The following is an 18,462-nucleotide window of genomic DNA, read 5'->3' as shown; positions in this document are numbered from 1 at the left end:
ATAGTATCAGCTGGAGTTTGGCCTGAATTTGTTAATCAAGTACTGTGGTCTCCAAACTGTGACACCTACAATGGGGTATTAATCCTCTCACTGACACCAAAGATGGGGCATTATTCCTTCCATTGATACCAAGGATGGGGCACATTTCCTCAAATTGACGCCAATGATGAGACACTATTATACCCACGGACATCAATCATGGGGGCACTATTACTCCCACTGCCACCAATAATGGGACACTATTCCTCCCACTGACACAGATGGGGCATTATTCCTTTCATTAATACCATCAGTTGGGCACTATTACTCCCACTGACACCAATGATGGGGCACTATTCCTCCCACCGACACCAATGATGGGACACTATTCCTGCCACTGATAACAATGATGGGGCACCATTCCCCCCCCCCTAATACTAATGATTGGGCATGGTTTTTATTCCAGTGGCCACAGTCCAGCCCCTCTAAAGTCTGAAGGACAGTAAACTGGCCCTTTGTTCAGAAAGTTTGGAGACCCCTGGTCAAGTACATCTAATTTAGCTAGTGCATCTAACACTTCACTCTTCATAGGCCAACAATGTTGCAGCCCAAGAGAGGCTCCGTTGCTCCTCCATAAAGTGGAGACACCCAAACACTGGCCATAGACAACTACACTTTTAACATTTGAGCTTGGAATGAATAGACTTTCCCGAACGAGAACCATATGCACTGTTAGCATCCATTTGTTTGAGAAAACTTTTCCATCTTGCTCCTGCAAATTTTCTCATCACTGCAATTGAAAACAAATGCCAATTTGATCTACTAATCAATGGCGTCACTAGGGCTGGTGTCACCTGGTGTGGCAAAACATGGTGTCACCCCCATCGTCTAAAGAACTGTGCCGAGTGCCCCTCCCCCCCATATGCCCCCTTCCAGCACAAGTCATCACCCTCATATACCCCCTTTCTGCACAAATCTCTCCTCTCAGCACAAAATGCCCACCATATCCCTCTTCCCAGTTTAAATCCCCCCAAACCCCTCTGTCTTATAAACTCTTAACCCCCCCCCCCCCCAATCAGCACAAATCATCCCATATCCCTCCTTTTAGCATAAATCATTCCCAACCCCCCCCCCCAAATATCCCTTCTGATCACAAATCCCCCACCTCCATATACCCCTTCCAGTAAACCCCTCTTCTTGGAAAAATTCTCTTATTACTCCACCCAAGCTACCCTCAGCACAGATATTTACCCCTCCTCACCAAATCCCCCCTACAAGCACAACCCCACATCCCAATATAAAAAGGCACTCGCCTCCAGACTTTCCCATAAACAAAAAAAAAAAAAAAAACCCCACACCTCGTAATCCCTCCCAGCATGAATCCCATTTCCTCCTATTGCACAAATCTTCAGATCCCTGCCCCAGCACAGAATTACCGGTTATCAGTTACCGGGTCCTCAGCGCCTCGAGATCTCCTTCCCAGGCTCCTCCTCCTGTCCTTTCAGAAGACACATCAAAGCTGAGGAGGAACATGTGGGAAACTTCCCTCGGCGCTCGGACACTGCTGCCGGCTGGGACAATCACTGCGCTAGAGACACGGGACACCCTGCAGGAGATATCAGCAAATGTTCCTACTGGCACTCCCCTCCATGCTAGCACACTGCACCCGAGACTGGAGCCTCTCCCGCCTCCACCTAGCCCCAGCCCATAGCGTCACCCCTCTGGCGGCTGTCACGCAGGTGCGACTCGCACCCCCCTAGCCACGCCACTGCTACTAATGTCAGAATTAAAATAAGAAAATCAAACAAATGTTATTAAAACAAAGAATTTGTAATAATTCTCTTTTCTCTGCCTCTACTTCCGTCTTCTCTTCTCACTAGCTGCAACGATATTTTTTCATCTTTGGCGTCATTAATGAATGACTCAATGGTATTGATTGTCTTTCCAATATACTGTTATTTATGTATGCACTGACTTGTACCATTATATCCCATTGTATTGAGGCAAAATATCCTTCTGCCTAGTTCTGTGAAAACTTTAAAGTAAAAGTCAAAGAAAACAACTTTTGGGTTGTCCCCAGAAAAGTAATAGGAGGAGTTCCCTAAATTTGCAGTGATTTCCTTTCACTTCCTGCTTTGGCCACAGGACAGGAAGTGAAAGTAAATCTCACCAATAGGACAAAAATAAACCTTACAGGAGTTATCACCCTCCCTTAGGCCAGGTTCACACTATGGCAAATTGGATGTGGTGTCCCCGACTTCTGGTGCAACTTCTACTCAAATCAATGGGCTCCACTGAGGCAAGAGAAACGCTTGTCGAGACTTAACGTGGCAGTATCCAGCGTTAAGCCATGTTTAGCAGCTTTTACCAGTGTCAGGTGCTTTTTTTTGGAGGTTAAAAACGTCTATGCCACTTAGAGCTCCTAAAAGCCTGTGTGTACATGAGGCCACAGAATAACAGAGGGGTTTTTCAGCTGAAAAAAAAAAAAAATAAATAAAAAAAAGCCTGCTTGCCTGCTACAAAAAGCGGCTGTAAAAACAATCAGTGTGCATGAGGCCTTAAGGTTCGTTTTTAAAAAAAAATAAATAAACATGTTATACTTACCTGCTCTGTGCAAGGGTTTTGCACAGAGTGGCCCCGATCCTTCTCTTCTGAGGTGTCCCTATGGCGTTCCTGGCTCCTCTTCATCAAGTACCCCCCATGGAGAGCTGCTTTCCAGGGGGGGGCACCCGTGCGGGCATGCTCACGAGTCCCGCTGCTGCGTCCATTTACACAGACAGCCAGACTCTCCCCCGCCCCCAGTCACTGGATTTGACTGACAGCAGTGGAAGCCAATGGCTCTTGCTGCTATTAAGCAATCCTATGAGGACCCAAGACAGCAGCTGGAGTCGCTCGGCTCTTGCACATCACTGGAACTATCAGGTTCAGGTAAGAAAAAAAAGTGGGGGTGCTCTGGGGGCAGCTGCATTAAGGTGAAAAATGATGACACTTAAAAACCCCTTTAAAAGCAGAATTAAACTATCCTAACCTTTACAGCCAAGGAAGCTGCTTCTGTTTGTACTGCAACTGCCATGGTGCTGCACGTGATCAGAAAGGACACCAGCCATTTTATGGTTTGATAGTTTGGTTGAGGACACATGCAAATGTGACAATTAGCAATCCTTGCATTCCAGGAATCTAACTGATTTTTGAAACTTTGAAAAGTGCACTTGGAAGTAAAGTCGCTGTAAATCTGAGGGGAACATGCAAGGAAAAAAAAAACAGCATTTTAGCTTGCACGTGATTGATGATAAAATCAGCAGAGCTTCCACTAATTTTAGATCTACCCCTCAGATTTACAGCGACTGCACTTCCAAGTCCACTTGCAATTCAAATTTCAAGTGCACTTTGTAGTGCAAAGTGGATTTGCCTTTTGTAAATAATCCCCAAAGTGTCTTTGGACCTTCCAAAAAGCTTCTAGAACATCTCTGCCATTTGCAAAGGTGAAATAGGGAACAGATCAGCATGCTGTAATGAAGATAGCCTCTGTGCACTCTTGGAAATTGAGAATCTGCCAATGAAAACTGCTGACTCCTGTAAGTCAGCGAAAGAGGTAACAACCAACACCACCGCAGCTCTAGCCTGCATGCTCTTATCTGTGAAGTAGGAAGATGCATGAAGGCACAGCTTCTCCATTCCTCATAGCATTTCATTTTACATGCAGTAAACCCAACAACCTGTGTCCGGTACAATAGACTTTTGGAGGAACTCCTTTGAAAACCTGAACTGTTTAAAGGCATTTGTGCATTTACATTTTTAAAGCTGAATTCCAGGTGTGGATTTTTGTTACCGAATTACATTATTCTAGCTTGGCAGATCCCCATGCTGAGCAGCTGCCCTGCTCCTTAGTGAAAGCAGGAGGAGTTTGTTCTCTCAGCATAGGCGCCATTGTGAGAACACTTCACATTTTACAATCAGCACAAATCGTTCTCTGATTGGACGAGGTGGAGATTGTGAAGTCACCATCCGTGATTTTGAAGTCACCATCTCAATGTAGTTTCACTCATTTTTATTCACCACAGGTTCATTTTTATTATTTCTAATAACACTTAAGTTTTTGAAATGGCTCCCATTAAAAGTGTTGTCTCTAAGGTGACACTGCCATGTGCACATTCTCTATATCAGGGATATGCAATTAGCCCTGCAGCTGTTGCAGAACTACAAGTCCCATCATGCCTCTGCTGCTAGGTGTCATGCTTGTGGCTGTCAAAGTTTTGCTATGCCTCATGGGACTTGTAGTACAGCAACAGCTGGAGGTTCGCCAATTGCATATCCCTGATCTACACTAATGCCTCCAGCTGCTCAGGCAGCACAGAGAGACTAGATCTGAATGGGTCCTGTGTCCTGCCCACCTAAGGCTGGGTTCACACTGGAATACGCAGCGGCTCACAGCAGGGGTCCTGTGCATCTCCACTGATTCAGGTCCCCTTTCAGCCCAAATTTTTGGCTGAATTCGGACCTGAAATGGACCAAAAAGACACACAGGACTCCTGTGCATTTCGCACTGAAGCCTCTGCGGAGATGTGTGAATTGGCTCCATAGAGAGCCGGTCACAATCTCCTGCTATGCGACTTGGATGCAGGGAAACCCGCATTCAGCTTGCATGAGTGTGAACCCAACCTAAAGCCTTGTCTTTAAAACTAGATTTCCTTGCTGCAGTAATATATTAAAGCTTACCATTGCTTAACCACTTGCCGCCCGCCCTATAACAAATAGACGGTGGCAAAGTGGTTGCATAATCCTGACCGGACGTCATATGACGTGATCAGGATTATGAGCCGCTGCGCGCCCCCGGGGGCGCACATCGCGGCGATTGTTGTTGCGGGGTGTCAGTCTGACACCCGGCAACTACGATCTCGGTAAAGAGTCTCAGACGGAAACCCTTTACCACGTGATCAGCCGTGTCCAATCATGGCTGATCACAGTGTAAATAGGAAGAGCCGGTGATCGGCTTTTCCTCACTCGCGTCTGTCAGACACGAGTAGAGGAGAGCTGATCGGCTGCTCCTCTGACAGGGGGGGTCTGTGCTGATCGATTATCAGCACAGCCCCCCCGAGGATGCCCACACTGGACCACCAGAGACGCCACCAGACCACCAGGGATGCCCAGGACAAGGTATGCCACCCTAGACCACCAGGGATTCCAGTCAGTGCCACAATGGATGCCAATCAGTGCCCATAATGGATGCCAATCAGTGCCCAAAATGGGAATCACTGATTGGCATCCATTAGTACAATATATTAGAATACAATGCTGCCTATCAGTTCCCATCTGTGCCGCCTATCAGTGCCCATCCATGCCCACCTGTGCCGCCTACCCATGCCCACCTGTGCCGCCTACCCATGCCCACCTGTGCCGCCTACCCATGCCCACCTGTGCCGCCTACCCATGCCAGCTATCAGTACCAATTTGTGCCACCTATCAGTGCCCATCCGTGTCGCCCATCAGTGCCACCCATCGGTGCCGCCTATCAGTGCCACTTCATTGGTGCCACCTCATCGGTGCCCATCAGTGCCGCCTTATCATTGCCCATCAGTGTAACCCCATCAGTGAAGGAGAAAACATACTTATTTGCAAAGTTTTGAAACTGAAACAAAAAAAACGTTTTTTTCAAAATTTTCGGTATTTTTTTTTATTTGTTTAGCAAAAAATAAAAACCGCAGAGGTGATGAAATACCACCAAAAGAAAGCTCTATTTGTGGGAAAAAAATGATAAAAATCTCATTTGGGTACAGTGTAGCATGACCGCGCAATTGTCATTCAAAGTGCGACAGCGCTGAAAGCTCAAAATTGGCCTGGGCAGGAAGGTGTTTAAGTGCCTGGTATTGAAGTGGTTAATCACTTCAATACAAACTACTTTTACCCCACCTTCCTGCCCAGGCCAATTTTCAGCTTTCAGCGCTGTCGCACTTTGAATGACAATTGTGCAGTCATTCAACTCTATACCCAAAGTACATTTTTATCATTGTATTCACACAACTAGAACTTTCTTTTGGGGGTATTTAACCACTTCCCACCCGGCCGATGCATATATACGGCCGGGTGGGAGCCGTCTACTTCTGATAGGACGTTCAGGAACGTAATTCAGGAGTAGCGGGATCGCGCCCGCGCAGCGGCGCGATCCCGATGTGCTCGTGTCACCCGGACACGGCACATCTCAGATCGGCAGGAGGGCTCTGTGATTGGCCCTCCTGATCACATGACGGCCGTGTCCAATCACGGCCGTCATGTGATGTAAACAAACAGCCGGTTGCTAGGCAATCGGCTCTCCTCACACGGAAGTCACCGCTGAGGAGAGGAGAGCAGAACGCTGCAGCCGGCTGATGATCAGTGAGTATGGGCTGCTTTTTACAGCTTTTTACTCACTGATCATCAGTGTAGTGTAAACACACAACACACCACACAGTACAAACACAGTCCCCACATATGTCCCCAAAACACACATGTCCCCAAATAAAAACACGTCCCCCACATATGTCCCACTAAAATCACATGTCCCAATGATTATCTGCACACATATGTACGTGATCACCTGCACACATATGTACATGATCATTTGCGTACATATGTCCGTGATCACACAAACCAATTATTATACACTTAACGGAATTTTTTTTACCAAAAACATGTAGCAGAATACATTTTGGCTTAAATTTATGACAAAATTTGATTTTATTGGATTTCTTTTCAAATAGAAAAAAGAAAATATTGTTTTTTTTCCAAATTTTCGCTATTTTTGCGCTTATATCGAAAAAAAAAAAAAAAAAAAACGGAGTCGTGAATAAATACCACCAAAATAAAGCTCTATTTGTGCGAACAAAATGATAACAATTTCATTTGGGTACAGTGTAGCATGACCGCGCAATTGTCACTGAAAGCGCTAGAGCGCTAAAAGCTGAAAATTGGGCTGGGAAGGAAGGGGGTGAAAGTGCCCTGTATTGTAGTGGTTAACCACCACAGTTTTTTTTTTTTTTTTTGCTAAATAAATGTTAAAAAATAAAAAAAAATAATAATATGATAATAAATATATATATATTTACTATAATTTTTTTTTAATATCTGTTATAATATTTTGCAAATAAATAATTGTGCTTCATAAATTTAATATAATGTATTCTGCAGTGGCGGCCCTACCATTAGGGGTGCCCAGGCACTGCCACTCCTCTATTCATAGCCACCTCATCCTAATTGATTAATGCTCTAAGGCTTTTAAGGCTTCAAAATAGGGTGGGCTCGTGGCACAGAGCATTGTCCTAATTGGCACCGATTTCAAAAAGTAGATTCTGTAATACTTTTTGCGATTTCAGCTTGAGATTTCCATTGACCTCTGTGCAGAAACTCGCACAGATGTCTGTGAAATTGCTGCTAAAAATTAGGACCGACATGCAGGAGTGAAATCGCCCGTCTTCATTCCCACAGCTCAGTGTGAACCTGGACTAAAAGTGGAAGTAAACTCTCCCCCCACAAATGTTCCTTATTTGAAACATTAGTAGACGCTGTACAATTCGCTGTGTGCAGATGTCTCCTTTCCTGCTCGGTTTGCTTGTAATCTGTCCAGTTAACTTTTGAGACGTCATTGGCGCATGCGGTAATTCCCAATTCATGGCCCACTTATAGTGCCGTGAATCTAATAATCAATATGCAGTGGCTCCGTCATCCCCACTGTGCCAACTGCACCGAGATCCCACAAGATTTGTGGGACTTGCAGCATCACATAGCACAACACACAGGAGCAGAGATCAGCTGTATCACACAGAAGACTGCGCATGCGCGAGATTACGGCTAGGAAACACAGAGAGGGAGGAAGCAGGGGGAATGCTGACCCGGAAGACATTACTAAGCATGGCACAGGCTTCTTCCAGTAAGAACAATTTTTAAAACAGGTGGAAAATAGTTAGGACACATCCAAAGGGGTTATTAATAATGCAGAATGAGTTGGAATGCATTATTACACTGCCATTTTTAAGAAGAATTTTTAAGAGCCCTGACCTCAACCCAATAGAAAACCTTTGAGATGAATTAGAGTGGAGACTGCGAGCCAGGTCTTCCCAATACTTTTGGTAATATAGTGTATATTTGATCATTTCATTTCCAATAGATCTCTTCTGATAGAAACAATTACTTTATAGTTGACAACACATCCGATCAATATGCCCCACATGGGGAAATAGAGTTCCGTCAATAGTTACAATACGTTCTTAAAGGATAACTAAAGGCAAAACTTTTTGGGGGTTTTGGATAGAGGGGAGATGGATTAGAACACCTGTGAGTTTTTATTACTGTCTGTGCCCCCGTTATGGAGATTTATCCTTTTTATTTGTCCTATTTACTGTTATCATTGAAAGTAACAGAAAATCCCATAGTTTGGGTTGTCCTCAGAAAAGTAATAGAGAGGAAATCTTCCAATGGGGACACTAGTTCTGGTGATCTTGGTGTCCCCAAGAGATTCCCTTAATTTGCAGGGATCTCCTCTCATTTCCTGTTTGGCTATGGGAAGTCAAAGAAAATCTCAATAAGACAAAAAAAAAAAAAAATTGACAGGTGTTAAACCTTCACTTGCTCTATCCAAAATGAAAAAGGCATGTGACCTGGTATGGTTCAAGAGGGTAGAGCTCGCTTGTACCTTGTGTTTCTCGGTTGTTAAGGATGTGGCGGCTGCTGGCTCCTTAACAACCATGCCAGTTACTGGTTGTTAAGGATGTCGCCTGCCACTTCTTACAGTCTGTGTTAAGGACCCAGGCTACCACTGGCTTTCCCTACTAAAATACAACATGACTTCATAAAAGCTGTATTCATAAATGCTGTATTTATGTATCATTCTTCTAGTAAATGTCAAAAACGTTTTTGAAAAATGCTGTTCAGTATCTTACCACATGCTGAGATGTGGTAAGATACCACTTTGTAAATGCTCATTCACTCTGCATGTCTTTCATAAAGACATGGCTGAGTGAGTTTGGCGTGGAGGAATTTGACTGGCCTGCACAGAGTCCTGACCTCAACCCAACAGAACACCTGCGGGGTGAATTAGAGCAGAGACTGCAAGTCAGACCTTCTCATCCAACATCGGTGCCTGTCCTCACAAATGCACTTCTATAAGAATGGCCAAACATTCCCATAGATACACTCCTAAACCTTGTGGACAGCCTTCCCAGAAGAGTTGAAGCTGCAAAGGAGGGGGGCCAACTCAACATTGAAGCTTACAGACTGGGATGCCATTAAAGCGGGAGTCCGCCGTTTTTTTTTTTTTTTTTAAGCCAGCAGCTACAAATACTGCAGCTGCTGACTTTTAAAATAATGACACTTACCTGCCCAGCGCGCCCGCGATGTCGGCACCCGAAGCCGATCTCTCGATCGTCTCTCGGGTGCTGCCGCTGCCATCTTGGGTATGGGAATCAGGAAGTGGAGCCTTGCGGCTTCATTTCCTGGTTCCCTACTGCGCATGCGCGAGTCGCGCTGCGCAATAAGGACGGTCCCCGCTGCCTCTGGGATCTGTGTTTACCAGCTGGCAGCACGGGAATTACGGAAAGGGGTGTACTTTCTGCAGATATCTATGCCGGAAGTGGGTGCAGATACCTGTACTGTACAGGTATCTGCACCCCCCTCCCCCCTGAAAGGTGCCAATTGTGGCGCCGGAGGGGGGGGAGGGTTCCAATGAGCGGAAGCTCCACTTTAAAGTTCATGTGCGTGTAAAGGCAGGTGTCCCAATACTTTTGGTAATATAGTGTAGATACGTGTATGGCCAACATAATGGCCCTGTTCACACCAGTGGTCATGGTATACTGGCGTCTGATGTAGATGCTGCATGATACATTGTACTGTTTACTATTTGTTTCCAAGTTTATTGAAATGTCACAAAATGCCATTTCATTCATCTCTATACACCACAGGATGTTGTGATGTGGTAAAGTGCATGTCCCACCTTTTTTTTTTTTTTAGCACCATGGCAGCACAGTGACGTGAACTTGGAGAAAAGGACTCAATTTGCCTTGTTGATGTGATGGGACAGTGTTAGGCAATTCTGCCCAGTGCAGCCCAACTCGTATGATGTGAATGGGCCCAAAGACCAATTTTGTTACAGAATTGTCAGGCTCCATTCACACATGATTGCTTTACAGCCTGAAGCTCCAAAACACTCAACATTCAAAATCCCAAGATTTTCAAGTGTCCCTGCCCAGATAGCAAGCGATTGTGCTGCAAGTTTGAAAAGGACTTGCTAAGCTATTGTTAGACTTGCCAGGCTTCACAAGTTTGTTGCACAATTGCAGCAAGACCGCATTGTATGACTCTAAATCAACTTTCTTAACAAACATTCTGCGAGTCTGCTGCAAATTCTGGTTCAGTTATATTGTACAATAGTCCTCCCACCACAGGGGTCACTCTGGCTGAATTTTCATGCTGTAGACTTGCAGAGCTCCTGCTGTAGACTCACCACTGCAACTTTGTTTTGCTAGAGACTTGCCACGCAAATTTGCTACAAATTGGAAAAGTGTCAGTTAGAACTTGTGCAGCAAGTGTACAGCTTGCCAGTAAAAATGTGCAGCAAGTTAACAGACTTACAATTCAACACTGACACAAATTTATGGCAAGTTATTCTTGCTATTTGGGTGTCCACACCTGAGCGCAGTGTCACTTGAGAATGGTACTTCAAAAAAAAAAATACATACATGAGCTTCTTTTGATTTGCTATACAAGCTTCAAGTGTTTTAGTCCCCATAGCATTCAATGGGAAAGCCTGAATAGTTTCCCATTGCTTAATAATAGTGCCTTAAAAATAGTATTAATTTCCCTTAAAAATGTCCACATTTTGTCATGTTACAACCAAAAATGTAAATGTATTTTATTGGGAGTTTTTGTGATAGAAAGTGGCAAATAATTGTGAAGTGGAAGGAAAATTATAAATGGTTTGCAATTTTTTTTACAAATATGTTGCGTGCATTTGTATTCAGCCCCCTTTACTTTGATACCCCTAACTAAAATCTAGTGGGCCCAATTGCCTTCAGAAGTCACCTAATTAGTAAATAGAGTCCACCGGCATATAAATTTAATCGCAGTATAAATACAGCTGTTCTGTGAAGCCCTTAGTGAACAAACAGAATCATGAAGGCCAAGGAACACACCAGATAGGTCAGGGATAAAGTTGTGAAGTTTAAAACAGAGTTAGGTTATAAAAACGTATCCCAAGCTTTCCACATCTCACAGAGAACTGTTCAATCCATCATCGGAAAATGGAAAGAGTATGGCACAACCGGACACCTACCAAGACATGGCCGTCCAGCTAAACTGACAGGCCGGGCAAGGAGAGCATTAATCAGAGAAGCAGCCAAGAGGCCCATGGTAACTCTGGAGGAGCTGCAGAGATCCACAGCTCAGATGGGAGAATCTCTCCACAGGACAAGCATTATTCCTGCACTCCACAAATCTGGCCTTTATGGAACAGTGGCAAGAAGAAAGCCATTGTTGAAAGAAAGTCATAAGAAGTCCTGGAAGAAGGTGCTCTGGTCAGATGAGACCAAACTTTTACTTTTTGACCTAAAAGCAAAACACTATGTGTGGTGGAAAATGAACACTGCACATCACCCTGAACACACCATCCCTACTGTGAAACATGGTGGTGGCAGAAACATGTTGTGGGGATGCTTTTCTTCAGCAGGGACAGGGAAGCTGGTCAGAGTTGGTGGGAAGATGAATGGAGCCAAATACAGGGCAATCTTATAAGAAAACCTGTTAGGGTCTGCAAAAGACTTGAGACTGGGGCAGAGGTTCAACTTCCAGCAGAACAACGACCCTAAACATACAGCCAGAGCAACAATGGAATAGTTTAGATCAAAGCATATTCATGTGTTAGAAAGAATGTAGTCAAAAGTCTAGACTTAAATCCAATTGAGAATCTGTGGCAAGACTTAAAAATTGCTGTTCACAGACGCTCTCCATCCAATCTGACAGAGCTTGGGCTATTTTCTGAAGAAGAATTGGTAAAAATGTCACTCACTAGATGTGCAAAGCTGGTAGAGACCCCAAAAAGACTTGTAGCAAGAGGTGGTTCTACAAAGTATTGACTCAGGGGGGCTGAATACAAATGCATGCCAAACTTTTCACATTTTTTTTTTGTAAAACATTTTGAAAACCATTTATCATCTTCTTTCCACTTCACAATTATGTGCCACCTTGTGTTGATCTTTCACATACAATTCCAATTAAATACATATACGTTTATGGTTGTAACAAAATGTGGAACATTTCAATGGGGTATGAAAACTTTTTCAAGACAGAATATGTATGTATGTATGTATGTATGTATGTATGTATGTATGCGCGTGTGTGTGTGTGTGTGTGTGTGTGTGTGTGTGTGTGTGTGTGTGTGTGTGTGTGTGTGTGTGTGTGTGTGTGTGTGTGTGTGTGTGTGTGTGTGTGTGTGTGTGTGTGTGTGTGTGTGTGTGTGTGTGTGTGTGTGTGTGTGTTCATTTTTGTAAACATATTATTATAACTTTTCACATCACAACACTGAAGAAATGACACTTTGTTACAATGTAAAGTAGTGGGTGTAGAGCTTGTATAACAGTGTACATTTGCTGTCCCCTCAAAATAACTCAATACACAGCCATTAATGTCTAAACCACTGGCAGCAAAAGTGAGTACACCCATAAGTGAAAATGTCCAAATCGGGCCCAATTAGTAGTTTTCCCTCCCCAGTGTCACGTGACTCGTTAGTGTTACAAGGTCTCAGGTGTGAATGGGGAGCAGGTGTGTTAAACTTGGTGTTATTCCTCTCATTCTCTCATACTGGTCACTGGAAGTTCAACATGGCACCTCATGGCAAAGAACTCTCTGAGGATCTGAAAAAAAAAAAAAAAAAATTGCTGCTCTACATAAAGGCTATAAGAAGATTGCCAAGACCCTGGAACTGAGCTGAAGCACGGTGGCCAAGACCATACAGCGGTTTAACAGGACAGGTTCCACTCAGAACAGGCCTCGCCATGGTCGACCAAAGAAGTTGAGTGCACGTGTTCAGTGTCATATCCAGAGGGTGTCTATGGGAAATAGATGTATGAGTGCTGCCAGCATTGCTGCAGAGGTTGAAGGGGTGGGAAGTCAGCCTGTCAGTGCTCAGACCATACGCCGCACACTGCATCAAATTAGTCTGCATGGCTGTTGTCGCAAATGGAAGCCTCTTCTAAAAAGATGCACAAGAAAGCCCACATGGATTACTGGAACCATGTCCTGTGATCGGATGAGACCAACGTATTTGGTTCAGATGGTGTCAATCGTGTGTGACAGCAACCAGGTAAGGAGTACAAAGACAAGTGTTTCTGGTCTACAGTCAAGCATGGTGGTGGAGTGTCATGGTCTGGGGCTGCATGAGTGCTGCCAGCACTGGGGATCTACAGTTCATTGAGAGAATCATGAATATCAACATGTACTGTGACATACTGAAGCAGAGCATGATCCCCTCCCTTCGGAGACTGGGCCGCAGGGCAGTATTCCAACATGATAACGACCCCAAACACATCTCCATGATGACCACTGCCTTGCTAAAGAAGCTGAGAGTAAAGGTGATGGACTGTCCAAGCGTGTCTCCAGAACTAAACCCTATTGCGCATCTGTGGGGCATCCTCAAATGGAAGGTGGAGGAGCACAAGGTCTCCAACATCCACCAGCTCTGTGATGTCATGGAGGAGTGGAAGAGGACTCCAGTGGCAACCTGTGAAGCTCTGGTGAACTCCATGCCCAAGAGGGTTAAGGCAATGCTGGAAAATAATGGTGGACACACAAAACATTGACACTTTGGGCCCAATTTGGACATTTTCACTTAAGGGGTGTACTCACTTTTGTTGCCAGCGGCTTAGACAATAATGGTTTGTTTAGTTATTTTGAGGGAACAGCAAATTTACACTATTATACAAGCTGTACACTCACTACTTTACATTGTAGCAAAGTGTCATTTCTTCAGTGTTGTCATATGAAAAGATAGAATAAAATATTTACATGTGAGCTAATATATATATATATATATATATATATATATATATATATATATATATATATATATATATATACACACACACACATACACATACACACCTGTATAGCTGGTCAGCATTTTACACATATACTTGAGTAATGGCCCGTACACACAATCTGAAAATTGGACAAAAAAAAAAAATACAGCTTTCGGCGCGATCGTACGATAATCGGATTGTTAGTACACAGCTTTCAAGAGCCGATCACGACAGTTCATCTGATACTATGCAGTCGGACAAGCACAACAATTTTCCTCATACGATTTTCATTTAGTCTGTACAGTTGTCATCCATAAATACAATACAAATACACTACAACACATGGCATCACTTCTGATTTTTTTTGATTTTTTCTGTCGTACGAGAATTTTTGTAACTTTAGTGACTAGTAAGTGAAAAAAGTTGGACGATCCGTCGGATCGTGTATACGGGGCATTGAAAACACATCCCAAGAAAAGCTAGAAAAAAAAATTAAAAATTGTGCGTATGTACAAATACACAAAAACATGTGCGTTTACTATACTGCTCATCCTTTCGTTCTTATTGCCAAATTTTTTTGCCAGAAATCTGCTGTTTATAAATCACTACCGTGTGCAAGTACCTGAAAAGTACCACAAGCAAGAACTCCATTCATTTCTGGCAGGGATCGGTACAATCAATTAAGCGGTATTAAAGGGACACTAAAGGTTCGTGTCTTTTCACCTTAATACATCCTATGCATTAGGGTGCAAAAAAAAAAAAAAAAAAACACCTGTTCGTGACCCCCCCCCCCCTGTTTTACTTACCTAAACCCTCAAACTTGTCCCACGGGGATGCGCCCTCTCTCTGCAGGGGGTTCTCTGCTCTTGATTGGATAGATTAACAGCAGCGCAACCATTGGCTCTCGCTGCTGTCAATCAAATCCAATGACCTGGCCGCCGGGGCCGAGTCCTGCAATCGTGTCTATGGACGCCAAATGCTGAACTCGGGAGTGCGCCTGCAAAGTAACCCCCCCCCCCCCCCCCGGGAGAGCTCTTCTCCTAGGGGGTCATCAGATAGGGGTAGGAGCAACGAGAGCCGCTCAGGGACCCCAAAAATGGACAATCGGGGCCACTCTGGGCAAAACGAGCTGTACAGTGGAGGTAAGTATGACATGTTTGTTATTTTAAAATAAAACAAATCTTTAATGTCTCTTTAACCACTTCAATACCTTAGGGTGTCATATGACGTCCTTGACTTTGTGAGAGGATATCTGAATGATGCCTGTAGCTACAGGCATCATTCAGATATCATTCTTTCCAGGCGGCGATTCTGTGCACGATAAGAATGATCATAGCGGCAGTTCTACCGCTTGATCGCTCTTATAGGCGACATCCCCCCCCTCCAGCCGCCATCCGGTGCTTCTCCGGGCTCTTCTGTGCCATCGGGGGTCCGGAGAAAGAATCGGCTGGCGCCGGATGATGATAGAGATTTCCGGTGACCAGATGGTCACCAGTCATCTCTGTGACCATCGGAGGCCCGGGAGCAACGTTATGATGTCACGCCCGGGCTCCCGGAAGTAAAAAAAGCCGCGATCGCAGCTGTCAGCATGAGATCAGAGAATTTTTTTTCTCGATCTCATGCTTTCCAGCCTGGAGGAAAGATGTGGGATCTTATTGTGGGCTCTCCATAAAGACGACCTGTCACAATAGATTACTATTACAAGGGATGTTTACATTCCTTGTAATAGGAATAAAAGTGATAAAAAAAAAAAAAAAGTGTAATAAAAAAAAAAAAATAATAAAAAAAATAATTTAAAATGCCCGTCCCTAGTAGCTCCCGTTCAGAAGCAAATGCACATGTAAGTCCTGCCCACATATGTAAACGCCGACCAAACCACACATGTGAGGTATCGCCGCGTGCATTAGAGCATGTGCAACAATTCTAGCACTAGACCTCCTCTGTAACTCTAAATTGGTAACCTCTAAAAAATTTCAAAGCGTCACCTACGGAGATTTTTAAGTACCGAATTTTGCGCCATTCCATGAGTGTGCGCAATTTTAAAGTGTGACATGTTAGGTATCTATTTACTTGGCCTAACATCATCTTTTACATTAAACAAAAATAAATTGGGCTAGCTTTACTGTTTTGTTATTTTTTAATTCATGAAACCGTTTTTTTCCCCAAAAAAAAAAAGTGTTTGAAAAATGATTGCGCAAAAACCATGCAAGAGATTTTTATATATATATATATATATATATATATATATATATATATATATATATATATATATATATATATATATATATATATATATTTGGCGGTTATGAGTAATTTTCTAGCAAAAAAAAAAAGGATGATTTTTACATAGGAGAGAAGTGGCAGAATAGGCCCGGTATGGAAGTGGTTAAACCCAAAAATCTAATTTACTGCACACAGTATAATAAGGCCCCATTCACACCTGGGCGTATCGTTTTCAGGCAGAAAGTCCTGCGTTTTTTACTGCGTTTTGCCATGATTTTGTGCAGGTTGAAGGGTCATCAATGTAAAAAGCAGAAAACCGCCCAAAAAAAAAAAAAAGTTCCATAACCTGTTTGAGCTTCAGGTGTTTTGGAGCGGAGATGTGAACCATCTCCATAGATAATAATTGATTTTTTTCCCCTCCAGGGTTTTGTATCTTCAGGCTACAGAACGCTCCGGTGTGAATGGGGCCTAAGTTACAGCAAACAGTGCTTTTTCCTTCTGGGTTTTACCTAAATAAATGCGGACCATTGTAAGCACCCCTGTCAGTAGTAGAGATGAGCTCCGGCGCATTCGCACACTCTACATGCAGGAAGCGCCAGGAAGTCGGCGCAGTGCTGCGCTGCGCTAATCACAGGCAGTGAGACATTTCACGATCTCTGCAGCTGTGCATCAGGGCAATGTCTTACTGCCTGTGATTAGCGCAGCGCTGTGCCGACTTCCTGGCAGGCTCTGCACATGGAGTGTGCCAACATGCCAGAGCTCACCCTTAGTCAGTAGTTAATGGATTGGCTCACCCCTGTAAATGCAAGCTTGTTCTGTTGAAAAAAAAACAAACAAAAAAGAACAGACTTACTGGCTGGATCACCAGGTGATAATAAAGAAGGGAAAGCCTAAAAAAAAAAAAAAAAGAAAACGAATGCAGCCATCACATCTAAGAATTGGTAAGCTGCAGTATAAGAAATGTGGGTTTAATATTGCTTTAAAAGGTGGCAGAGATTCCATGAAGTTGGCACAGCTTGTGCCTCCCTCCGCCAGGAATGTGTCTTATTATGTCCCCATGGATCTACAGGTCCCCTCCCTCCCAGTGACATGCACACAAGGATGAGCCCAGTCCTCCCATCAAGCCTCCAGGGATGACAGGTCACCAGCTGTGTGCAGCCTCAGCACCTGTCACTGGGGGCCCCTCCATGGTGTATGGGGGGCCCTATAGGAGGATCCCTGTGATTGGAGTATTGGGGGGGCCCCCCCAGGGTGGGGTGCAGTCCTAGCACTCTCCGTACCTCTGCTGGAAGAGGGGGTTCTCTGCGATCTGCCTCCGCAGCTCATTCTTCATCCCCCAGAAGTCTCCATCCAGGAACCGGGACAGGGAAGAGGGTGTGATGCCGGTGTGATCGGTGGCCCCTCGGTCCATGGCGGTGAAGGAGGTGAGATGGAGGAGATCGGACTCTTCTCTGGGAAAACGCTGCCTTCCTCTGCACTGCTTTCAGATCTGTTTGCAGGAAAGGCGCGCACACGATGCCAAGCGCGTCCACCCGGATCTGCTCGATGAGGGGAAAAGGGAAGCATGCGCGTCCACGCGTCGGAGTCCGCGCCCATTCATTTCACTTCCCGGGAGCGCGCCCAGCGCCGAGTACTTGGCAGAGTTCAGTAAACCTGTCCCTGTGGGCAGAAGTCAGGGTCACCCAGTAATGAGCTATGGTGATTAAAGTGACAATAAAGTCTATGTGTTTTTCAGAATAATATAACAAAAAAATTCCTCCTCGGCATTTACTTTAACCAGTTCAGCCCCAGAAGGAATTGCCCCCCCTTAATGACCAGGCAATTTTTTGCGATACGGCACTGCGTCACTTTAACTGACAATTGCGCCGTCGTGTGAGGTTGTACCCTAACAAAATTCATGTAAATATTGGTCTAGACTGATCAATAAATACATTATTTTATATATATATATATATATATATATATATATATATATATATATATATATATATATATATATATATACAGTGGTGTGAAAAAGTGTTTGCCCCCTTCCTCATTTCCTGTTCCTTTGCATGTTTGTCACACTTAAGTGTTTCGGAACATCAAACCAATTTAAACAATAGTCAAGGACAACACAAGTAAACACAAAATGCAATTTGTAAATGAAGGTGTTTATTATTAAAGGTGAAAAAAAATCCAAACCATCATGGCCCTGTGTGAAAAAGTGATTGCCCCCCTTGTT

General features: G+C 44.1%; 1 protein-coding gene across 1 annotated transcript in view; it reads right to left on the bottom strand.

The window, feature by feature from the left end:
- ACOXL (acyl-CoA oxidase like) overlaps positions 1-17,771 on the bottom strand; it is a 477,525-nt gene extending 459,754 nt beyond the window's left edge. Inside the window, exon 1 of the mRNA XM_077486109.1 lies at positions 17,519-17,771. Coding sequence (XP_077342235.1) covers positions 17,519-17,649 — 131 coding nt within the window. The 5' untranslated portion in view covers positions 17,650-17,771. The remainder of the gene's footprint in view (positions 1-17,518) is intronic.
- Between the last annotated feature and the right edge of the window lie 691 nt (positions 17,772-18,462).

The sequence above is a fragment of the Lithobates pipiens genome, unplaced genomic scaffold (assembly GCF_037356315.1).
Source record: "Lithobates pipiens isolate NorthernLeopardFrog02 unplaced genomic scaffold, aLitPip1_a1.2 Scaffold_18, whole genome shotgun sequence".
Classification (NCBI taxonomy): domain Eukaryota; kingdom Metazoa; phylum Chordata; class Amphibia; order Anura; family Ranidae; genus Lithobates; species Lithobates pipiens.
The sequence above is the reverse complement of the archived record's forward strand: the minus strand, read 5'-3'. Positions and strand labels throughout refer to the sequence as shown.